Here is a 24058-nt window from a genome sequence, read left to right as displayed (position 1 = left end):
CGCCCCTACAAATGCATGATTTGTAGAGACGGTTTGGTTGGGACGGCTGACCAAACCGTCTCTACAAAGGGTTACTGAGCCACCCTAAAAAATGTTTTTGTAGTAGTGATGGTTTTTTAAAATACCTAGGTATCTAAAAGAAAGATGGTGTTTGGATGTAATTAATTTGGAGTTTTAGAAACTACTCCCTCCATACTAAAAAATAAAGTCGATTTGGACAAGACTTGGGTCAAATATTGGGAATATAAATCATGAATAAATTTTAAGTTGTTGAGTTTGGAAATGTGAAAACCATATGTATAGATTTGTCTTGAAAAACACTTTCACAAAAATTTACATATATCACTTTTTGATAAATATCTTTATAAAAATAAGTAGTCAAAGTTATGCTTTGGGGACCGTGTCGCTGTCCAAAACGACTTCATTTTTAAGTATGGAGGGAGCATGGTATTAATAAAACCACAGTTTTTTTGGAGTCTAAAAAACTTAGTCCCAACCCTCTTTATTTTTTATAGAGCTTGGTGATGCGCGTCCATCTCTGATGGCATGTCTCCTTTTCACTGCTATTTTTAGAGATACATGCTATTGTTAGCAGCATAGACCCAACCAACTAGTCTTAAAAACAACGTATTGCTATGTAGCTAAACACGTCATGGCTTTTCTTAAACAGAGAAACACTGCAATTTCTAAATACTATGGTATTACATGTCTATAGTTTTAAAACTATGGTTTCATAATACTATAGTTTTAAGAAACAACAACACCTAAACAGGGCCTAAAGGTGGTTGGGTTGGCGACCGACAACCCACCATGGTGCCACTGTGACTGGAGTGGAATTCGGTGGGGGGGTGGGGGGGGGGCAGGGGTGGGAGGGAGCTCAATTTCGAATACCATGGTGCGCGGGAGGTAGGAAGGAGCTGAGCGCACATGTAAAACCTTTAGACCTCTCTTAGGACGCCGTTAAGGTGTGCTGTATCAAAATTTCTCTCTACGTAATACAATGACGCGCAAACATTTTGCGTGTTTGAGAAAAAAAATTATATTGTTGACACATACGTGATCTAGCGGTGGGTGAACGCCGTTGCTCGAAAGAATGTTGGTAAATCTATACACCTGAATTTTAGCACCTCCTCTAATTATATGATAACTAGAATATATACTGAACACCATACATACGTGCAAAAACTAACTTAATGCCTTGTTTGAATTTGGACAGGCAGAAACAAGTATGGACAACAGGGAAAAAGGAAATCCTTACGTAGAGTTTGTAGCCATATGTAGTTATGTATACATGATTAAATCTCAACAGCCAGTAGTGCTGACGACAGAAACAAGCGCGCGAGTGCCCGTGCAAGTAAGACCAACGACCATTTCACTAGCAAAGTAAGCAATCAACCCGTCATCTTATTTCTTACATCAGCAACAACGACAAGAAAGCAGCATCACTACTGAACCAGACAACGAGACGCGGCAAGGCATCATGCATCATCAAGGAAAGACGAGGCAGAAACGAAGGCAACGCTGAGGACATACACGTCTGGACCTGCACACCCATGCATACAGAGATCGACTTAATTATTTAAGAAACACTACGTACGTTACGTTATACGCTGATGATCATAAGAGGCCGGCCGGTCTAGCTAGTAGTGGCAGGCGTAGTTGGCCTTCTTGAACATGGCGGCCTGCGCGACGGCGGCGGCCTCGGACGTGAGCGCGACGGCGATGCAGTCCTTGACCTGCTGCGTGCTGTAGGCGTACTTCTTCTTGGCGGCGACCGAGTTGAGGTAGGCGGCGGCGCCCTCGCGGAGGAGGTCGCCGTAGCAGTCGGTGCGGGTGTTGCACAACGCGTCCTGCAGCGTCTGCAGCTTGCTCCCGAAGAAGGCGCTGCACACGTCGCCGAGGGAGCCGAGGATGCTGCCCAGCGACCCGATGCACGAGATGATCGCGTCCGGGTGGCTCTTCCAGTAGCTGCACGTAGGAGCACTCAGCAAAATTTCATTTTCATGCATATTTGTTGTAGTAGGAAATTTATATGTCTCGATTCTCGATGCGCATGCGATGCATAGCCCGGTTGTTTGCTTCTTACTCGCAGGTCCCGGTGCCAGAATAGCCGGGCGTGTAGTCGCCACCGCCGCCTCCTCCTCCGTACCCGCCGCCGCCATACCCACCACCACCGCCGTACCCGCCGCCGCTGCCAACTCCTCCGTACCCACCGCCACCGTCTGTTTGGAGTTTGGACAAAACAATACACAGCACGGAACATGATTATTGTTAGCTCATCAGCAGACTGAGCACAGGACACTGGAGACTGGACACACATGCATGCGTTTGTTACATTAGGGAAAAGGAAGCATATATAGCAGATTACGAGACACACACAGCACGTACACTTCTGTTCAGCAACGTGATCTCCCTGCAGGCCCCTGCTGCCTGAGCACCGAGAGGCTACGCCCACCAAGAGGACGGCGACAAGGAGAACCTTGCGGCTCATCTTGCTACCTTTCTCGCTCTCCTGATCTCCTCCTGTATGTTTCAGATCGAAAAAGACTAGCGACTGGAAGGGAAAGAGAAGAGCACCGGCAAATGCTCAAGCGAGTGTGCGCTGCAACACTGGACCTGCGGGGTTTATATGGAGGCGCTAGCTGGATGACGCCGGGCACCGGCAGCCGTGCCGCCGTTGCATGCGCCGTGCGATCCTGGCATACTGCCACGGCCTTTTGCTCTGTTCGCTTGACTTATAAACCGTATTTTTTTAGCTAACAAACAATAATTTTCTCTCATAATAAATTAACCAATAATATTTTCAGCCATGGCTTATCAGCAAGCGAACAGATAGAGTAGTTGGCTGCCATTGAATGCCTACTTCCATCCATCCAGCTTAATGCTACGGCCACGGGTGAGGGATTCTCCTGGATCTACGGGCGAACCACTTGGGCCATGTTTAGTTGGAGGCCGGATTTGGCGCTGCCGGAATTGGCGCTACTGTACTACACTGTAGCGTTTGTTTTTATTTGGTAATAATTATCCAATCGTTGACTAATTAGGCTCAAAACGTTCGTCTCGCAAAGTATAACCAAACTGTGTAATTAGTTTTTGATTTCGTCAACATTTAGTACTCCATGCATATACCGCAAATTTGATGTGACGGAGAATTTTCTTTTTGCATAGTGCCAAATTCAGAAAATCTGGGGAAGTAAACATGGCCTTGGCTGAATGAACCTGCTGAGAGCCAATTCTGTGACTTCGTTCGCGTCTGAGTCTGTCAGTGCACCGATTCAGCAGACAATCAGTAACATTGTATTCATCAGATTAGAAATAGAAGAGGCATGTGCATTCAGTAACAACATATGCCTGGGAAATTTAAGTTCATGTGTAAAGGATTCTGGTAATATCTTTTGTAATGGAGCTCGTACCGGTTGGTCAGGATGACCGGTCCACTCAAAGGTATCTGGCCCCTGTGTAAGGGCGGGACACGGGGTTCGGAGGTTTTTTTTTTGGCCTGCGTGAGAAAGTCTTCTTCCGTAAGGCCTGTCTCAGTGGGGGTTTCATCTCCCAGTTTCCAACACATCTATATTTTAGAAACAGTGCAGAAGAGTTTCATCCTCACGAAACTCTCTCTACTCCCATGAAACTTTTATCTTCTCTCTTTATCAAGACAGTACCATGTCAGCATATTTAATGCTCATAAAACTCTATGAAATCCCCATTAAGACTAGCCTAAGCACAAAGTTGCGGGGCTGTCTGCCCACCGTAGGCTGAGTTTTTTTTTTATTAACTTGAGAACCAACCATGTGTATGCGGGTGCCATTCCAATTCCAAGGCAGACTGCACGCTTTCATGGCAAGAGACGACGTACGGGCCGCCAGCCTGCCATCAGCACTAAAATGGGGCCTCGTTGAGATGCCGAAAAAATTTCAATCCGATGAATAGTATCATTTTCGTCTTATTTGACAAATATTGTCCAATCATGGACCAACTAGGTTCAAAAGATTCATCTCGTGATTTCCAACTAAACTGTGTAATTAGTTATTTTTTTACCTACATTTAATACTCCATGCAAGCGGCTAAAAATTGATGTGATGGAGAGAGAGTGAAAAATTTTGATGGCATCTTGTAACAAGGCGTGGGTGTCGCTCCGATCCAGTTGAGCTGATTAAATTGCTTTCGGCGCTTGCCACCTACTCGACGATGACTGTTTATATGTACCACTTCATTAGATGCACGGAGACATGGAGTGTGTTCCTTATTAGGAGCTCCATCTGTGCATTGCGTGCAGGCTGTGTTATCCGTCCCAGAAAGAATACGCACAGTGCAGAGGAAGCCAGGAATAATGGAGCCGGCGTGATTCAAAAATAAGAGAATTGTATGTTTCTAGAAACCTGAAACACGTAGGTCAGATATTTGAAAATAAGTGAGAACCCAAACTAAGTGAAAATAACGGAAATATATATATATATATATATATATATATATATATATATATATATATATATATATATATATATATATATATATATATATATATATATATATATATATACAGCAGCAGGGAGAGCCCCTCAGCTGCTGGTGTGCAGAACCATCATCACAGAAGGCTGAAAATGCTCCGCCCTGTTCGCTTAAGCTTTTTCAGAACTATTTTTCAGCCATGTAATAATGTTTTTCCTCTTACGACATTTCAACATAAACATCAGCATAAGCCAAATTTCACCATCAGCAAACAGGTGGGTGATCGTTCCATCGGAGCATCGATCCCTGTCAGGGAAAATCGACCCTGATGAATGCCTGCAACTGCAACCAATTTGCCGAGGTCGTCGTCGTCGTACAGAGTTTTGACACAGCAAGACAGGAATACCCAATCATCACCGTCAGGAGCTAGCGACCGCTAACAGCAAGCCAATCAGGGCGGCGATGCATAAATACCAGCGTTTAATGTCTTCAAATACTACACATATTGCAGAGAAAACGTGGCTGTCTGTCTGGCCCGTTGACGCTGACTTGTAGTCTACCTAGGTCAAAAGGAGGGTCTTAATCTACGGAGATGGGTTCTCATGCAGTACCTAAAACATCCGATGGAGATATCACCAAGTCACCATACATCACAGATTCACAGTGATGGAAGAATGGCGACAAATTAAAATAAACTCATGTTAAGTGTGAGATGTTGTATATATGCAGAAGAGAATAGTACCCCGACCATTTGACGGAGGGAAGAAAGGTGGGTGGAAAAGAATCATCGATCTGCCGCCGGTTAGCTCGTACTTGCCGGCGCAGGCAGCGCAGCAGCATGATTTGCTTGGGACAAGAGCCATGTGAGCTTCCAAGCATTGGCAGAGCAAACAGTTTGGAAAGGCCAGCCAGCTAACAACCAGGAGATACTATGAGTCTGAGGCTATAGTGATCACGATAATGTATTAATGCTGCCCACTTTAATTCAGGATCAGCAGCCTGTTCAGGAGGCCGTATCGTATCGTGGATTATTTACTGCTGGCTGGTTTGGTGTGAGAGAAAAACATTGTTCCTGGCTGAAAATTTATGATCGTTTACGAGCAAGCGAACAGGCTGCAGGTCTACCAATTTGTTGGGGCCTGGGAAAGGCGGAGGTCCTTTGCAAGGAGATTTCGCTCAGCATCCGGAAGGAAGCACAAGAGGTCAAAAGTATTAAGTTGCATGTACCGACCAATTCAACCAAAAAGCTTAAGCTGATGAAAAGAGATGGGCAATTCACTTATATTCCAACAAAAAGAGATAAACACCAGTGGAGTCAGCAGCAACAAATACTGGCATGATTTTTATAGACGGTCAAAAACAAACTTTAGAATTGGTATTAAACGGTTACTATACCATCGATTGTTTTAAGAGAACCGTCTAATACCTATTGATGACAAGTGGTTTGTACAATTTATGTTTTAATCTTACTACCATGAATACACGGTCCTTAATATATTCAGCAGGCCACACCATCCAAAAGCCTCTGTTGACGTCGAAAATCAACACAAGAGTCGCCGATGACTAGATTGCTTCACTTCATCGCGTGATTTGGGGAGCCGTGTGCAAACAAATCAGGTTTTTGGGGAGCTCACTTCATCGCGTGATTGCTCCCTGTTCCTGGTGTTTATCTGTGACTCTTCTTTCCGTCAGACATGGCCGTTCATGGAACTGCAATACAAACATCTTTCTGCGCTGACTATAGTTGGTAACTTCGAGCAACTCGCAGTCTCGCAATGACCAGTACCCCCAGCACACGTCCCACCCTAGGGTACATCTGTCTTTACTGAATTTCTTATTTTCAGTATGATGTACATGTTCACTATGTTAGTCATCATGTTTGCTACTGCGAGTAGAACACACAAGCACATATACGACATCATAAATGTTTTGCTATTTTTCTGGATTAAATGAAATTGTCTAAATATCTAACACTGCACCCAATAAAATTTGAATTCTAAGCTTAGCTGCTTAGGAGAAAATCCATTAAGCCAAGAACTAAACATATTAGGTATATTAGAAGGTGGTTGAATGCAACACTTCTAACAATTGTGTACAGGGTAATCCACTGTTTTCAGCCGTGCCTAGCAATTGCTGGTAGAAGTCCGACACCACCTAATGGCTACTGTTTTCCTTCCTGAAATAGATGTGATAATCTAATCACCATGTAGCAGTTTATCAATAAAATTCCTTCTGTTTCGATATCTAAGTATGCTGGTGAAAGAACGAGGTGTTTGCATTCCGCTCCCAAAAGTATAGCGAGGATCGGATACGGGAACGTAGTCTTGCAAATTTTCCCTCGGAGAGAACGAGGCCAAGCCAGTGTAACTCAAGCTTTTTTTTTATCTAAGCCATTCTTTCCCCATGATAAAGATGATCCCTGGAGTCTGGTAATTTTAAGACAGTGAAGTATCTCAGCCCCGTTCGGCTTACCTAGAAGCCGGCTTGTTCGTCTTCTTTTTTTTAGCCGTAATAGTGTTTTTCTCTCATAACAGCTCAGTCAGAACAATATTTTTCAGTTAGTTTCAGCCAAAATTCAGCGAGCCGAATTGTCACGTCAAGCTGCATATTATATCTCCAACTGTACGCTGACTCCGTTTCTGCACGCCCTTGCTCAAGCTGTGAAGCTTGAAGCAAACCCCACCACCATCCGGACCTGTCATTCTTTCCCTTTTTCTTGTATTTTAGTGACCTGGCTTTGTCTTGCGCTGAGCGGAGCCATGCGTTGCCTCCAGGTAGGGATGAAAACGGTACGGATATTTTCCGACCGTATTCGAAACCGAATCCGTTTAGAGAGATTGAGATCTGTCCGTATCTGAGTCCGGATATCCAACATCCAATATCGTATCCATATCCGAATACTCAAATCGCATATTTATGATGTCGATATCCAATCGTATTCTATCCGACATAGTTGACACTATCCGTATTCGAATCCGAATCCGGACAGAAATATAAAAACAAATATAATATCGGTGATATCCGTCCGTATCCGATCCGTACCTCCAGGTGCTCACCGCCGGCCTTTGATATCTCTTCCGCCCTTGTCAGGTTGTTGCTATTGAACAAGTCAATGGTTGGCTTCTGTTGAATTGAGGTGCTGTTTGGTTCAGTCCTGAGAGTGGCAACGGCAATGTAAACAGAAAACAGTGCTACCCGTAGCCATGCAATTGCAATCGCGATTTGTTTGGTTGGTATCCAGGAGTCGCTCCTGCGCGGCGTGATCCGATAACGCCGGGAGTGGCGGTAACCCAGTTGCACATGCTCGTAACCCATCCCTCCTCAACGACCGGAAACGGTGACAAAGAGAGGGTGAATAGGAGCCTCAAATTTCTTTTGAAATATTTGACCGCTGTCCTAAAATCAACTCTCAAAAGGCACACAACCAAAAGCTATAAAATCACGATCCAACTGGCATCAAGAGAGCCTAGAGAAGTTCCGTGGAGCGGTAGAAATCCAACACAAAAGACGAAACTCGAATCGGAGCATGGACGAGCAAGAAATGAACCAAACAGAACAAAACAGAGGTGGCGGACTGTCTGCAGTTCAAAAATCAGAAACAGAACTCGCTGAAACAATTTTGGACACTGTGGGGGGTCTGACCCCAGTACCCGTAAGACTCCACATGGGCTGGGCCGCTAGGGGTGGCCCAGCCTACAAGACTATGCACGGATCGCGCCACCGGTCGGGGCCCATCTCGCAAGACAATGCCACGAAGTATGCCACGGGATGGCGTGCTTCACAAGGCAACGTAAAGATTATTGGTGATCGACGAAATGTGCTCGGATATGATAGGTATTATACGATCTGTAACTTCCTATCTTGTAAACCGATCAGAATAGAAATAACTGATCTATAACCCTACCCTAAGCTATATAAGGCGGGTAGGGACCCCCTCGTTTTTATCCAATCATACGCAATACAAACCACAGAGACACATGACGTAGGGTATTACGTCGAGTTGACGGTCTTGTATTCTGTGTCACCATTCAGTTCCCTCACGCGCACCTCTACCGATTCATCTACTACCGTGGGCATACCCCTCGATAGACTGCCAAACGTATTTCATCGACAGTGACGCGCTAGGTAGGGGTTGTGCGCATTGAATCCATGACGAACTAGATGGTCACCTTCCGAAGTTCCATGCCCCCCCTCGAGCCAAGCTAGATCTTCACGGTCAGATCCATGACCTGGGTCATCGGCCCCGATGGCAACAGGGAGATCATGGACCCGGTGCAGGACCACCCTACGCCGATCACGCTAACACCAACAATGACATCTCCGGTTTTGGCGCCACGTTGCTGGATCAAGAGATCCATCAGCAACGATGATTTGATCGCATCCATCGATTGGGTCACAGATCGCCTGACAGAATGGCAGCTCCTCGTGGATTCGGTCCTAGATCGATCTAGAGCGAGCATCGATTTTCCTATGCCCAAAGATCTCCAAGCCACAGTGACCGAGCGACCTCCTCGGCCACACCGTGCAAGGCAAACAAATTTCGATCTGGTGATCACAGCTACCCTAGAAGGGCGCACGGCGCGACGCCGACTACTACCCGCCATCGGCCTTCGCTTGGATGACTATGAAGCCCCGATGGAGAACTCGCCGAGGCCCTACCCCTTCGGGCAGGAGGGTGTAGGATCTACGTATCCAAACGCCGCCCAACACCTCTTCGCCAACCACGTCGAATGCAATCACATTACTGACCTTTACATGATCGACCCAACTGACCCCGGTCAGCCCACGCCCATGGTCAACATGGTGGCTATTCCTCAGCTCTCGGAGGATTTCCCTCTTTTGACCCAATCTCTTCATCACATGTTGGACAAAAGCCCCGACGATTCTTCTTAGGGCTCGACCAGGACCCTGTCGAGCTGCCCTACTTTCCCTCCGGGGTTTGAGGGCATGATTTTCCACGTCATCCATGATAGTGTTACCATGGAGGGTGAAACCACTGAAGAGCGTGGTGCTCGTCTAGCGAAGAACGGCGACCGCCAACGTCGCCGAGATGCAGAAGTAGCCCCTGAGGACGGCAAAGATGGTCGCGGCCCATCCCACCATCAACACAATCTAGAAAAGGCGTTTGACATGGTTGACGATCAGCCAGTTTATCAGACTCCAAGCGCCAATCTCACTGTTGCTTTTAACGAGCTCGACAAACTCCGTCACACTCCAAAGGTCGAGAAGGTCTGTGCGCACAACATAGCTGCACATGTCTAGGTCAACGAGTTTCAAAACGATGTGCCATCTTACTCCACCACATCGGCTCATAGCCGCCGCTCCCCCTCGATGAAGGAGGCCAACATCATGGCACCGACGCCCCCCGGTCTCAGGCTGGAGGCCCCTACCTCTATAGAGGTTCTAGAAGCAACTATGAAGCCTATTCACGCCAAGATGCCCGCCCACCACGTCCTGAGGGAGGTCGGGGCGGGAACCGTAACCCGGAGGTCAATCAACCCGCCCCTCGTGCCTTCATGATCACCTTAACACTAGTGGGGATGCCCGTGGCCACATCAAGAACAGTAGGTCCGCACGCTACGATGCAGCGATGGAGCGCCACCGGAGATTTAACGCTGAATATGAAGGATTCGTTGTTCGCCAAGCACCACTCCCCGCCGGGGTATATATCATTCTATTTATTATTAATGGATTTTATTTTATTTATAAAAGTTGCTTTTAATGCTTAATCTAATAGAACAAACCATTCGTTATAATAGTCATTCGACATTCCTAAATATCTTTATGCCCTGAGTAATTTAACTTGGATGTTTATTTGAGTCTACAAACTGAGTCACACCAGATTCGCTTATCACGACAAGTATGTTTTAAATTAAAAACCCTAGAAACTCGTTTCGGAATTTTTAGGCCTAAATCGCGATGCTAAACAAGCTCGTAACACTAGGGGTGTTACAACCAACACCCCTTAAAAAGAATCTCATCCTGAGATTCGAGCAAGAACCAAAAGAGGGGAGACGCGATTACATTATGTAGATCAGGGATTACACGAAAGATTACACGACTTCGAATACTAAACCACACGGTTATCTAGGGATACATGGTTAACAACACCCTAATCCAACTGAGACTTAATCCAGAAGTCGAGATAGACGAGGACAATGGAGAAATAATAAGATAATGAGTATCCAAAACATGGTGTACAACCAATAGATCCAAAAACAGTTGATTGAGAAGTCAAACATTGTGAACCCTAAGACCAACTAACCAAAGGGAACATGAACTTCTTCGATGAACCCAGATCCTTTCTTCTTCTCAGATTACACCATCACCTCTGACTGACGAACCTAGTTCCTCTGATGATGACTAGATTTCTTAGCTCTACTCCGAATGCGAGGGAAATGGGGATGAAGAAGAAGAGCAAGGACCAAGGGTATTTTATAGTGGCGAACAGAGGTGGGGCGCAAAACACCAGCAATGGAGGCGGCAAGGATGGGATACACAAATGGTTCGTGCTGTGGAGATAAGGTCGGACATGGTGCGCTTCCGCTGCATGAGCATGCAGAAGATAAGGGAGAGGAGAGGAGAGGAGAGGAGGTCCGCTCGACGAGGCAGGCGTGCGGGCTAAGGATGGCAACGGGGAATTCCCCGTCGGGGAATAAGCCACCATCCCCGTCCCCGCGGGGGGGAATTTTCCCCATCCCCGTCCCCGCAAACAACCACGGGGAGCCTTCTTCCACCATCCCCGATCCCCGGCGGGGATTTTGTCCCCGCGGGGATCCCCGTCCCCGCATACAGCAACACACACATGCATAAATCTTGCAACGTTCACAGATTCACACTTGCATAAATCTAGCAGCAAAGGTTCATAGATTCATAAAAGATCACATATTCATAAATTCTGGGATACTCATTAGTCTAATCAATCTAGCAACATAGTTCTAGCAACACACAGACGCATCTTGAATCAATATGAAATGAGATCGTTTCGTTTTACAACTCACAGCCTTCTTCGCGGGGCGGGTCGACGGGGATCGGGGTCGGGGATCAGCGAACCATCCCCGTCCCCGCCATCCCCTACGGGGACCACTTTTCTACCAAATCCATCCCCGTGGGGATAAATTTTCCTCCATCCCCATCCCCTAATGGAAGAATTCCCCGCGGGGAATCGGGGATCGGGTCCCCGTTGCCATCTTTAGTGCGGGCGGTTGTGTCCCCAAAAGAAGAAGAAAGAAGGGAGGGGAAGGGGGGTCCGGTACGAGGGACGAGGCATGAGAGTCGAGAGCCAACTGGATGCTAGGAAAAAGGAAAAGCGCACAATGTACAAGGACAACAAGTGCGACATGATGCCACGGCCACGCGAGAACGGGGAGCTAAGGGCCCAATACAGACAGCGTTCGCAGGGCACGCAGCGAAATGACCCAGCATGTGTAGCGTGGTCAACTAAACACAAGTTTGGGACACGATGTCCACTCAGGCTTTTACAGTCACTCCCGACTACCTGAGGCTAACTTCCCTTACTACTCTTCTTTTCCTATCCCTTTCTCGACCACATCCGTCTTTTGTGTAGACTAATACCATATCATACGTTCTTCTTCCAAAACCACCTCTTCTTGTTTACCTTGAGAGAACACTAATTCATCGACCCGTTGTGGATTTTTCGTTTGAACACCTAAATATTTCCAAGGAAATTATTTTGTAGCAAAACGGTATGGCGGTGTAACTTGGTAAAGGTACTTGGTCAACAACCTCGATACCAGCACATGCCGAGCAGTGTCACCATGTGGCAGTTGTTCCACAGGGAGCCCTCAGTTTCGTCGCGGCACCATAAGCTATTAACCAGGCAACCGTTACCAACTTACATGCCCTAAAGGCGGTGGGGCCATAGACCACAGAGTAAGAGGAGTATTGCAAGGGGAAAATTTAAACAACAAAGGTTCCCTTCACAACAAGGGACAAGAAATTCAAATCCAATGGTAGATTTGATTTAAAGAGATTCAAGTGTTCTGTTGGGACATCCACAAATAGTCGATACAGTGTCCAATATTATCCAATCACGGCTAATCTGCTGGCATCTGAATGGTAGCTTCTATTGTAACCCACCTAACATCGCCCTTGAAAACTTTAAGCACATCTAACAAAACTTAAGGTAGATGATCGCAATAAACACAGTGAAATAACAAGATGCACATTCCCATGGTCTCATACGGGTACATCATACAGGCATTCAGTCTCCCATTCACAACAAATCATTCCCTATGGTCAGACGATCTCAACAACCACAGACGACAACAACGACAAGAGTACAATACTGGAGGACAACAATGAAAGCACTACTACTATGGGTACAACATCCCAAAGCGACTAATCTACTCGGGACCACACATCTTTATTTCTAAACTCGATGGATTCTTCTACCGCCCTAGCTATAGATCTACATCTTCTCGGGGCAATGGCTGAGTGAGAGGAATCAATGGCTCTACTTCTGACACTTCCAAGGGTGGAGGTGTTGGCGGCACTGCAACACCGGTTCTCCTTCTTTCTAGCGGGTGCATAGGGATCCCTTCCAAGATCGGGGCATCTTGCCTTCAGCAACCAGTGTCCTCCTCTTGGCCCTGGTGACAAGATAGGCCTCATGCAGCTGATGGACATGCCAATCTTAAGCCTCCTTCAGAGCTTCCGACATGGCAGTCTCCTGGCTCTCAGCAGCTGCAGCACTGGCATGCGCTTTGGCGAGTTGCACCTGGAGCATTCGGGTGAAGATCTTGGCTTCCTCCAATCGTCGGAGGCAGATCCTCAGTTCCAAGGCTTGCCGATCGTACTGCTCATCCAGAGTGAGCAGGTACATGGTCAAGTGCACCATGGTAGGACTATCTTCCTACGCATCTTGCCCTTGCAAAGCCTCCATGCGAGCCCTCCATGCCCGCCGATTCCCGTCCAAAGGGGGAAAGAACCTCATGGGGGTACGGGCAATGGGCTCTTCATAGATCTGACAAAGGTACCATAGGGCTTTGCGGGCCACAACCTGGTAGGTGTCGATGAAGCTAAACCTAGTTGCGGTCACACTCTAGGCTTCAGTGAGGTCGGGGAACCCTTCACTCTTTCCGATGTAAACGGTAACCTCACACCACTCGGTGCCATGCTCCTCATACTCAGGATGATCTTTGACTCTGAGCTTTTGTAGGGTGGCATGTAGGATTATGGGAAAACCCTCAATGTTCAGGTAGTAACTACTAACCTAGGCTCCTACTATTTCTGGCGGTGGTTATGAGGAAGCCTGAGCGAAAAGCTGGCTCAAAGGAAAAGCTAAGCAAGCTAAAGTACACCGAGTGGTGGTACCAAGGGCTATGTCCAGCTCTGCTTATAAAGGCGGAGCGTTTGGTGGTCCTGGCATGGTCCACCAGAGTTCCCGCGCGGGATCACTACGACGAATCGACCAAATTCCATGCGTTCGAGGCGAGTGACGTGCGATGCCATTACTGACTAGTACGACTATAGGGTAAGGGTCTGATAAGAGCACAGAGAAGGGGTATGGGGAGACGTGGGTCACGACAGGCGTGAACCACAGGCGCACATGGAGCACGAAGCCATAGTGTAGACCTAACTCTAGAATAGGAACGAGTCAGTCATGCACAATACGATAGGCGTGACACCTATGGATGGCGTATCTGCAAGTAATACGAGCGCTACAATGCACCATAGGGTATGCATGAGTGCATGTCCTATACGTCCTTACACTGTTGCCAACATATAGGGCAACCGTTCTCAGATTTTGGCACATCGTTCTGTCCCTGTAGCTAATCAATACTATTGAACTATGCTCGGGGTCAGTGTACCTGTAGAAAAAATTAATTAAGCCTATCTAAGTCAGTAGAGTGCCATCTAGCCTGGATACATAACCATAGTAATAGGGCTACTATATAACTTCACAGTTGAACGCCCTAACTTTTTGAATGAATTTGTTGCCAAATTTTATTTAGAAAGAGGTTTTCAAAGCTTTATTTCCTCATTTGTGCTCTGATACCACCTATGGCAGAACCGCCTAATCTGATGTCACCCAGGAGTACTCGTCTTAAATTAGACACTAAGTACCCAAGGGAGAACACTAAATTACCCAGTTTCGTCGGGCACACCCCAGGGGAGAACCGCAAATCCACATTTTTCCATCAGGATCATAAATGAGAGAATAAAGCTTACATCATTTTTAACCATTTCTTATATCACTTTTTATACAACATCAGAGTATAATATTTATTAGTATAATAGCGGAATGTAATCATATTATTAGAGTTATGAACAATTTAATTTAACTGTGGAATATAAATATGTGATCAGAATTACAGCGGAAATAAATAGCTAATCATGACATGATAAAGTATTGACATATAAACTACGACAACAGATTATGAAACTTTCATTTATAAAAGCATTTGATAAGAGTTATACATAACAACGACGATCGCAGCATAAAGGAATCCTCGCTGAGCCCACCAGGAGATATCCACACACAATGGTCTGCTCTAGCATCGACCTGTCACCTGCAATAGGGGGAATAAAACCCTGAGTACTCAATTATACTCAGCAAGACTTACCTGACAGGAGGAAAGAAAAGACTCCAAGGATATGCAAGGTTATTTGGCTTGTGGGTTTATTGCATTTGTAGGAAGCATTACTAAGTGTGCGTCCTTATATTCGATTTTTATTAATAGCCTCGTTAGTTCATTAACTAACCATTCTATGTAAGCAGCTGTACTACTTTCAAGTAGGTGGTAAGCAATCAGATTTCTTTTTTCCATCTTCCATCTTTCATCTTCTGTTCTTACTATGGTGCTAGGCATGAAACAAGCCATACCGGGTCGCCCGGCGATTCACGAATCAATGCCCCTAGCTGGGTACCCCAAAAACACACGCCCTGCTTGTACCTAAGGCACAAGTAGGACCAACCCATCACCCTCCTGTCCTAGGGTCCTAGGTCTCCGTCCAAACTAGGACTCCAAGCCCTCGTCCCTGAGTCCCAGACTCAGTGCGGTGTAAGGACCTCCTCCACAAAAAAAACCCCGACAGTCGGTCTGGAAAGAGCCGAAACTCAGGACAAGAGAGCAACAAGTCTTCCAAGCGCCCATACCCAAGTATGTGCTCGGGATAATAAGTCTATGACTTGCCTCGATGGCTTATGCAACGACCGGTTCTTAACCGACAATAGGGAAAAGTGGTGTAACCAAGCCATGCCCCACGTCCACGGCGACACCACCTTTTACAACCACCAATACCCAAACCATATCCCTGCCCCGGTCATCATTTTCCTTTTCTCCATTTATATTTTCCAAGTGATAATAATACAGTAATATATTTCCTCTCTCGTGAGTGACAGGCAATCACTCGACTTCTACCGGAGTCCAATAGCATAGCAATCTACACAATCCTATCATACTAGTAAGACTCATAGGATATATATATATATATATATATATATATATATATATATATATATATATATATATATGTAAGTGGATTTTATTCAACTCTTGAAAACTTAATGTACAAATATAATCTAAAGTGCAGAAAATTAGGGGTTATGCACTGGGGCTTGCCTGGGTAAGATATATATTAAAAAGTTAGTATCTGTATCTTCAGATCATTCACCATCAGCTGAATAGAAAGTCCATTGCACCATTTCTTAGAGAGAATACCATTAAACCATCTTTGGATCCCCAATCAGCCTTCAATTGATCTGTTGATCCATCATCGTACCTATATGATATGCATCGATGCAAATGCATAGATATAAATAACCAACGATAGCTGAAATACTTAGGAATCCGATCATGCCTCACAAGCTAACAAGATAGCTCTATTGCCGTTCTACGTATCCATATTGTCGAATAAGGTGTTATTTGCCAACCAATGTTTTAGTTATATAAAACCCAAGGTGTTTCTTTATTTAATTCTATCGATTTAATCTTTATTCGCAATAGGACATCATTATCTATTTAGCAAACTAATTATTCTGGGGCTACAAAAATTATAGTGAGTACCTAATATTGCTAGGAGCCTACTGTAAAAATTTTAGATCTAACCCTATTACCAATTTATCACAACAATTTCTACAAGTTTATATTTTTACAATATTAAGTACCTTAAATTAATTATATAGCTTCCAAGAATATTATCAAACTATGTGAACAAAATATACTAACAGGTAGATCATGATTTTAGGAACTCAACAAAACTGGTTTGGCATTTTTATGATTTTTTTATGATTTACTACGAATTTTACAAGTTTGTTTCCGAAACTAATTAACACTTGCTTTATAAAACTAAATGGGCCAGCGGCCACCTATTCAGCCCAGCGGAGACTAGCGGTGGCCCAACAGGCGGGGCGCAGACACGGGCGCAAGCGGCCCAAGTGCGGTGGGTGCGGCCCAACGCAGAAACAGGGCGTGAGCGGCCCACCAAGGCGGCAACCGGCCGTCCCAGCAAGGCGACAACCGGCTAGAGGCCCAGGTAGGGGCGCGCGCGGCCCATTGCGGGGACGGGCGCGAGTGGCCCAGCACAACATGGCCCATAGGCGCGTGCGTGGCCTAGGCGGCAGCGGCGATGGCACATTTGCGATACGACCCCTAATCTTCTAATAAATTACCCCGCAGCACATGAGCACTATTCATTTAGGTCACGTATTTTGCACCGAGGACCCTGTACAAAATTTCTACTTGGATTCATAACCTTCTCACCTTCCTTCCTTTCCTAGGGGAAGAGCGCACGGAGCAGAGGAGCAACCCGCCAGCCCAATCGGTGGCTCACCGGCGGCGGAGGTGAAGCGAGGCGGCGCGGGGCTCGCGCGCACTCGCACACGCGGTGTCTATGCGATAGAAACATCCGTTGTCCGGCTAAAGGGCACCCGAAGCAGCGGGTCATGGCACGGCCACATGGGAGGCGCTGTGCAGTGGCGGCTGCGTAGGAGAGGCTCGGCCAGAGAGAAAGGCGTAGCCAAGAGACGACCCTCGGCATGGTCTTCTGCGTGATGGTGCAGTGAGGCAGAGCTGCACTAGGCTCAAGGCAAGCGGCCACGACAAGGCGCGATGGTGGCACGGAAGGGCTGCAAGGTGGCCCTGATGGTGGTGGCAGTAGACTGGCGCGTCGGCGGCCGAGGAGCAGGCAAAGGCGACGGCGCCCCTGGGGCTTAGTGGCGCGACAAGTTCCGGGATGGAGCGGGGCATCGGCGGCTTCGGCGATGTGGCCCCGGAACACGACGGGCTTGGTACAGAGGATGGTGCTGGAGCTGGAGGAAGGCTCGCCGGTCACCCATGTCAGCCCGACGGAGCTATTGCGGATGAAAGAGTCCCCTAGTAGCGTGAGGTCTGCGAAGGACAGTGTGGTAGAGCCGAGGGTGACATTCTTGGCCACCGCTGGTGCCCAAAAACAGCTGTAGCGACGGTGGGTGGCGCCGTCAACGTTAGCAGCAAGAACAGCAATAAAGGAGGAGAGCGGCGAGGATCGGTGGTTATGAGAGAAGTTGTGAGGCTCGCTCCTGGTTTAATGTGCTGGGTTGTGAACATGAGGAGCAGAGGTGGAACAAATCAGAGCCGAGTACCGCAGCGTGAAAAGCAGTAGCTGCAGCACTCTGGCCAACTCTCATTAAGGCACTCACTGAGAAAAGGACGCAAGAGAGAAGGGACAGCGCGAGACAAGGCCTCCACTTATACGCGAATGTAGTGCAGCACAGAGATAAAGTCGAGACTGATAGAGACAAGCCAAGGCAGGCAGTAGAGGCAGCACAGCAAGGTTATTAGTTCGACGGGACAACAGAGGCAGTGGTTACTCGATGGTGCACGGTGGAGAGAGGACACGACATGGGTAGGGGTAGAACCACGTGCACCAATTTCAGATGCCCAACATAGCGGACCAGTTCAGATGCGATTGGATGGGAGGCTTTGCAATGCAGAAAAATGCAGAGCCACGACGAGAACGAGACGGTGAATAATTGCCATGCAACGTGTACGCTAGGAAAAATAAACGAAGCTGCTACGCTCTCTCTCTCATCTGTTCGTGCTTATCAAAATAAACCCGTGAGTATATATATACATATATATATATATATATCATTCTATTTATTATTAATGGATTTTATTTTATTTATAAAAGTTACTTTTCATGCTTAATCTAATAGAACAAACCATTCGCTAGAATCATCGTTCGACATTCCTAAATATCTTTACGCCCTGAGTAATTTAACTTGGACTTTTATTTGATTCTACAAATTGAGTTAGACTGGATTTTCTTATCATGGCAAGTACATTTTAAATTAAAAACCCAAGAAACTCATTTCGGAAATTTTTCTTAGGCTTAAATCGCGGTGCTAAACAAGCTCGTAACACCAGGGGTGTTACAGCTGGTTGGCCCTGCAACTGTTGATTGTTCCGAGGCAGGGGCAACTGGATCTGCTCTTGTCCACGCTGGGTCAGTGGGGGAGCCATTGGCTCCCCCGCATGCCTTTCGTTACTAGCAGCCGATGGCTGTAGTTCCTCCGTCGACACCGTGCTTCAACAAGAAACAATAAGTTAAAGAAGAAAACTACCATACCGAAGCAACATAGCAAGTAAACAAGGTACTTACAACTGTGACTCCTATTGAGCAGCTCAGAACCGGCGCCCCTGCATGCTACCCGTTGGCCCATCACCCGAACCGCTCAACAACTCCATCGCCGCCACCAGAGTCATCCGCGCGGTCTCGAGGACTGCGGTGGCCACTTGTGTTGTTACCACAGGGGGTACAACCATGATCTTGGGTGCTTCAACAGGCACTCAGGCTATTGACGCTGGCGCCACATGAGTCGTCGCCGCTAACGACGCTCGAACACCGCCGGGCATCGTCGCCATGGCCTACCATGTCTGTCGCATCTCACGGGTCTCTGCTCTGGTTGGCACGGCCGATGGTGGCATCCCATCCTCAGAGATGGTGGTGTTGCCAACCCATCGTCATCCGACGAGCTTGAAACCACCATTCGCCATCTTTGTCGGGTGATGTGGTGCAGGCGCGAGAGAGAAGACGAAGAGGTGGAAGCAAGGTGGAGAATGTGCGCTGGGCCTGCGACACTTTATGATGGTTCGACCCCTGACCCTTTGCCTTATAGGGATTTTGGGAAATTGCACCTATCCCGCTGCATTCCCTCCTAAAACCGCCGCATGCTGATGGGCCGCCAAAGGCTCAAGGTGGGCTGTGGCGTTAAATCACGTGGAATGTGGAACGATGAAACGAATCTCTAGACTCAGTGCTGGATTGACAGAATTCGTTATGCATCTACGCCTAGATATTTTTCTTTGACCCCGCTACAAGATCCTTCATCATCTTTCAACAGGTTTGGGGACTAAGTGTGTACACTTCACCTTGCAGTGAATGTACTAGTTCCTCGATTTCCCGATCTTTCGGCAATGATGGGGACTGCATATTTTTCTTGGACCCTACTTCAAGATTCCTTCATCATCTTCCAGCAGGCTCGGGGACTACATTGTGTACAATGCACCATGCGGTGCATGTACTTTTTCTTCTTTACGGTGCATCGACTTCATCAAGTCTATTCTTATGCTCTACCTTGATGACCACGTCGTAAAGACCATCGCAATTGGCACTTAAGTGTGTACACTTTACCAACCAAGACTTCAATTTTTTTTTACTTGAGCCCCTTACATCTTTATGGCAAAACACAACTTCGAGTGAGTCCGAGCTTGACGCTCAGTTAAACTGGTCGGACGCCAATCTCAGCGGCTCAGATACCCACCTCGACAGCTCAGACACTTGCTTCAACAGCTTGGCCCCTATTTAAACTGGTTGGAAGACTAATCCAGATGAGTTGCTGCAAGTTGGATAGCTCGAATAGACGCAAGATGGTGTTGCTTAGCGGATGCAAGGTGCTTGGGGACTAGCTGTGGGGGTATGACCCCTAATACCCGCGAGACTCCACATGGGCCGAGTCGCTAGGAGAGGCCTAGCCTACAAGACTATGCATGGGTGCGCCACCGGTCGGGGCCCATCTCGCAAGACAATGCCATACGAAGTATGCCGCAGGAAGGCGTGCTTCACAAGGCAACGTAAAGATTATCGGTGATCGACAAAATCTGCTCGAATATGATAGGTATTATACGATCTGTAACTTCCTATCTTATAAACCAATCAGAATAAAAATAGCCGATCTGTAACCCTACCTCACAAGCTATATAAGGCGGGTGGGGACCCCTCGTTTTTATTGAATCATACGTAATGCAAACCACACAGACACAGGACGTAGGGTATTACGTCGAGTTGACCGCTTGAACCAATCTAAATCGTTGTATCTTGCATTCTGTGTCACCATCTAGTTCCCTCACGCGCACCTCCACCGATTCATCTACTACCGTGGGCATACCCCTCGATAGACTGTCAGACGTATTTCGTCGATAGACATGCTTCAGCCGAGGGGTCTCGGACTGTCCAGGCTTGAGGGCCAGACTGTCCGCAAGTATGGACACCTAGCAGCAGCAAACACATAGAAACAAGCTCGACTCCTGCACTGTCCGAGGATCACTAGCGGACTGCCCGCGAATCGCGAATCAACAAGAACAGAGTGCCCGAAAAATCGCCTCCAACCAAAAATCTCCCGATTTACGGCCAAATCAAAACCAATTGTACCAAATTGTAACCTCATGGTCACAAGGCAATAGGTGGGCTACCCCTAAGAGATCATCACCCAATTTGAAGCCAATCAATGGAAAATTGGATGAACGCGAAAAACACCGGTTTTCTCCCCAAAAGCTTGATTTGCCCTGATATATGAACTCGTGATGATTCGGTCGAAATCCTTGGGTGGAAGGGATCAACTCACGGCCTAGTTCATCTCAAATCAAAAGGAACGAATCAAAATGCTCTCAAAATGACGAATCGAGCCAAGAAAGAAAGGGGGAAAAACAAGAACGCGAAGAACACGAAAGTGATTTACAAAAGCATATCACAAAACGAATCCTGAAGGACGCGAGGAGGTTAGGGCCTCCATTCCCAACAAAAATCATATGTTCAATTAGACCGGGACACTAGTTCATCGGTGGACCTCTTGAGAAGAACCTAGAGGTGGGAGGAAAACCTAGAGAGAGGTGGAAGAATGAAATGACAAGAGGTGAGGGAGATTGGGGCTCCCACATCCATATTTAATAGGACTATTACACAATCCCAAACACAACCCTAAATATTTTGAGTCGAGCCATTTAACCCGAGGGCGTTATGGTCCAACCCGAGATAGTCTTCATCCGACGATCACCACACCCTTCATAAGATAGCTTCGCCTCGACATGAACTCCTCGATGCTGCCACGTGCCGTCTGTTCCTCCTCAGAACCTCCGCCCAGGTTTTGAGGCCAAACCCACAAAACCATCACCAGGTGGTTTCGAGGCTCAACCCACCAAACCGCCGTGAGTAGCGTACTTCATACGCGTCCCCCACCACTCGACGCGTGTAACCTCCATCCTCGACCGTTCGGACGCGAAGTCTTCCAGAACCTCGCTCGACTTGCGCGTCCGACGTCTTGACTCGGTCAACACGATCACTCTCATGTACACTTACGCTTGTCATGTCGCCAGATGTCAGCCACCATGGTTAGTCACCCGACCTCCTGGCCCCTCAGTCCAAGCCTTACGTCCGTCCTTCACCGCTCTCGGTCTATCGGCACGGCATATCCCTACTGGACCTTCACATCGCCATCGACCACCGCCTCCGAGCTCCATACCTACTCACCGCAAGCCAAGAGAGACATATTGCACAACCCAACTCAAACTCAACCCATCACTCATCACATGTCCAAACCACATGGACACGTATCTGTTCGCACCTCCGTTATCCTTTCCGGCGAAGTCCAACCAAACATGAACCTACGTGATCTGTTGGCAGTGGGAAGCATTTACGCGGAAATAACGCCGAACCAAACAGCACGTGAATGTGATCGTTTCTGCGCCAGACCCGACCACTGAAAGGGAACACTGAAAGCGAACAAGGCCACGGTGCTCCTACACATACACTGGGCCTCTATCGTGAAGGCCCAACGGGCTTACGCTTCAACAGTTTGCTGCCACATTTGTGTGGAAAATCAGAGAAACCCTGTGTGTAACAACGTGAGGTTCAATCATGTTGTGGCATCACCATCTTGAGATCCTAGATTGTAGGAAGCTGATGTTATAAGAGTCACACAAGTTTAAATTTCAGTTACTTCTTATGTGATAGAATGTCAAATGACAATACTTGTCATCTAGCACTAGCCCAAACAATATTGACCATATATGACATGCATTGTTTACTTAAATTTATTCTTTTAACATGTTTTCTGCTTTAAATTAATGATAACTCAATCTTACGTACTTGAAGTATCCCATGTTTATGGTAACAATTGCTGAACTGCCATGTAGAAATAATAACTTAGATCTAGTGATCATGTGACATTTGATGGGACCATTAAGTGGATTTGAAGTACTAGACTTTATTTTGTTGGCTCTAATATTAGGTAAAAAAAATTCTCTATGCCATTGAAAGACCACATTGTTTTTGACGTGCGATAAGTTGTCCAAGACCGCAGCACCGGCAACAATTACAAGGCGAGTTGTTAGTTGCATTGTTGGGCTCTATTTGGTTAGTCGTGCTCTGTGTTGCAGTCCAGAGCGAGTGGAATTGCTGAGTCGTTAGTTGGGCCGTTGTTTCTACAAGGTTGATTCAGAGCAGCAATGTTTAAGCAAGTAGTCGTGGTCGTCGCTGTGCATTGTGATTTGTGAGGCAGTCTAGTGCAAGTTGTTAAGATACTTAAATATATTGTAATCACTATGACGAGATTGACTTGCACTGGTTTAGGATATATAAGGCTGCAGAATATATTGTTATACTTTTAGGAGGATAATTTCCTTGTAAATAGGATCTAGACTTTTCTATTACCGGCAAGTAATCTCGGCAACATCTTGTAAACCACGTCAGGGGTGTTTTCCTGGCCTATATTAACATGCAGGCGGGCGCGGCAAAGGTGCGATGCTTCAATACCTGGAATTCTCACATGGTACCAGAGCCTCTTCTCTAAAAAAAGAGAGAGAGAAAAGAGAGTTGTGAGATAACGATCCCATATACACCAATTCTCATGGCGAGTTCATCCAACAGTCTCATCGCCACGAACGCCATCGGTCATCCCATGACTGAACGGCTCACCAAGACGAACTATCCGTTGTGGAAGCTTCAGGTCCTTCCTGCGCTTCGTGGTGCCCAATTGATCGGGTACGTTGACGGCACGGTCCAAGCTCCAGCCGTCGAGATCGATGATGACAAAGAGAAGAAGAAGGTGCCGAACCCTGCATACGTACTGTGGCTAACACAAGACCAGCAGGTCTTCAGCTACCTCGTGTCTTTGCTTTCTCGTGAAGTGTTGACACAGGTCGCGACATGCACTTATGCTGCACAATTGTGGAAGGCGTTGGAGGACATGTATGCCTCCCAGACGCGTGCACGGATTGTCAACACTCGGATCGCGCTGACGATGACTCAAAAAGGCAACATGACGATTGTCGAATATGTCGGCAAGATGAAGACGCTCGTCGATGAGATGGCCACCGCCGGCAAG

The 24058-nt window shown here is 46.9% G+C and overlaps 1 protein-coding gene across 1 annotated transcript; it reads right to left on the bottom strand.

The window, feature by feature from the left end:
- Nucleotides 1-1384: 1384 nt before the first annotated feature.
- Nucleotides 1385-2609, bottom strand: LOC136528485 (protodermal factor 1-like). Its single transcript, XM_066521450.1, has 3 exons — nt 2389-2609; nt 2087-2222; nt 1385-1968 (listed from the first exon to the last, which is right to left on the bottom strand). Exons 1-3 carry the CDS (start codon nt 2489-2491, stop codon nt 1641-1643), a joined length of 567 nt encoding a protein of 188 aa, XP_066377547.1. The 5' UTR covers nt 2492-2609; the 3' UTR covers nt 1385-1640.
- Nucleotides 2610-24058: the final 21449 nt, after the last annotated feature.

This window comes from Miscanthus floridulus, chromosome 19 (genome assembly GCF_019320115.1).
Source record: "Miscanthus floridulus cultivar M001 chromosome 19, ASM1932011v1, whole genome shotgun sequence".
Taxonomy (NCBI): Eukaryota; Viridiplantae; Streptophyta; class Magnoliopsida; order Poales; family Poaceae; genus Miscanthus; species Miscanthus floridulus.
Note: the sequence above shows the minus strand (reverse complement) of the source record. Positions and strands in the feature narration are given on the sequence as shown.

Coding starts and splice junctions, on each gene's coding strand:
- LOC136528485 (XM_066521450.1), bottom strand. CDS start 2,491: ATGAGCCGCAAGGTTCTCCTTGTCGCCGTCCTCTTGGTGGGCGTAGCC. Junction 2,223..2,388: donor TCACGTTGCTGAACAGAAGT/GTACGTGCTGTG, acceptor AACTCCAAACAG/ACGGTGGCGGTGGGTACGGA. Junction 1,969..2,086: donor TCTGGCACCGGGACCTGCGA/GTAAGAAGCAAA, acceptor TCCTACGTGCAG/CTACTGGAAGAGCCACCCGG.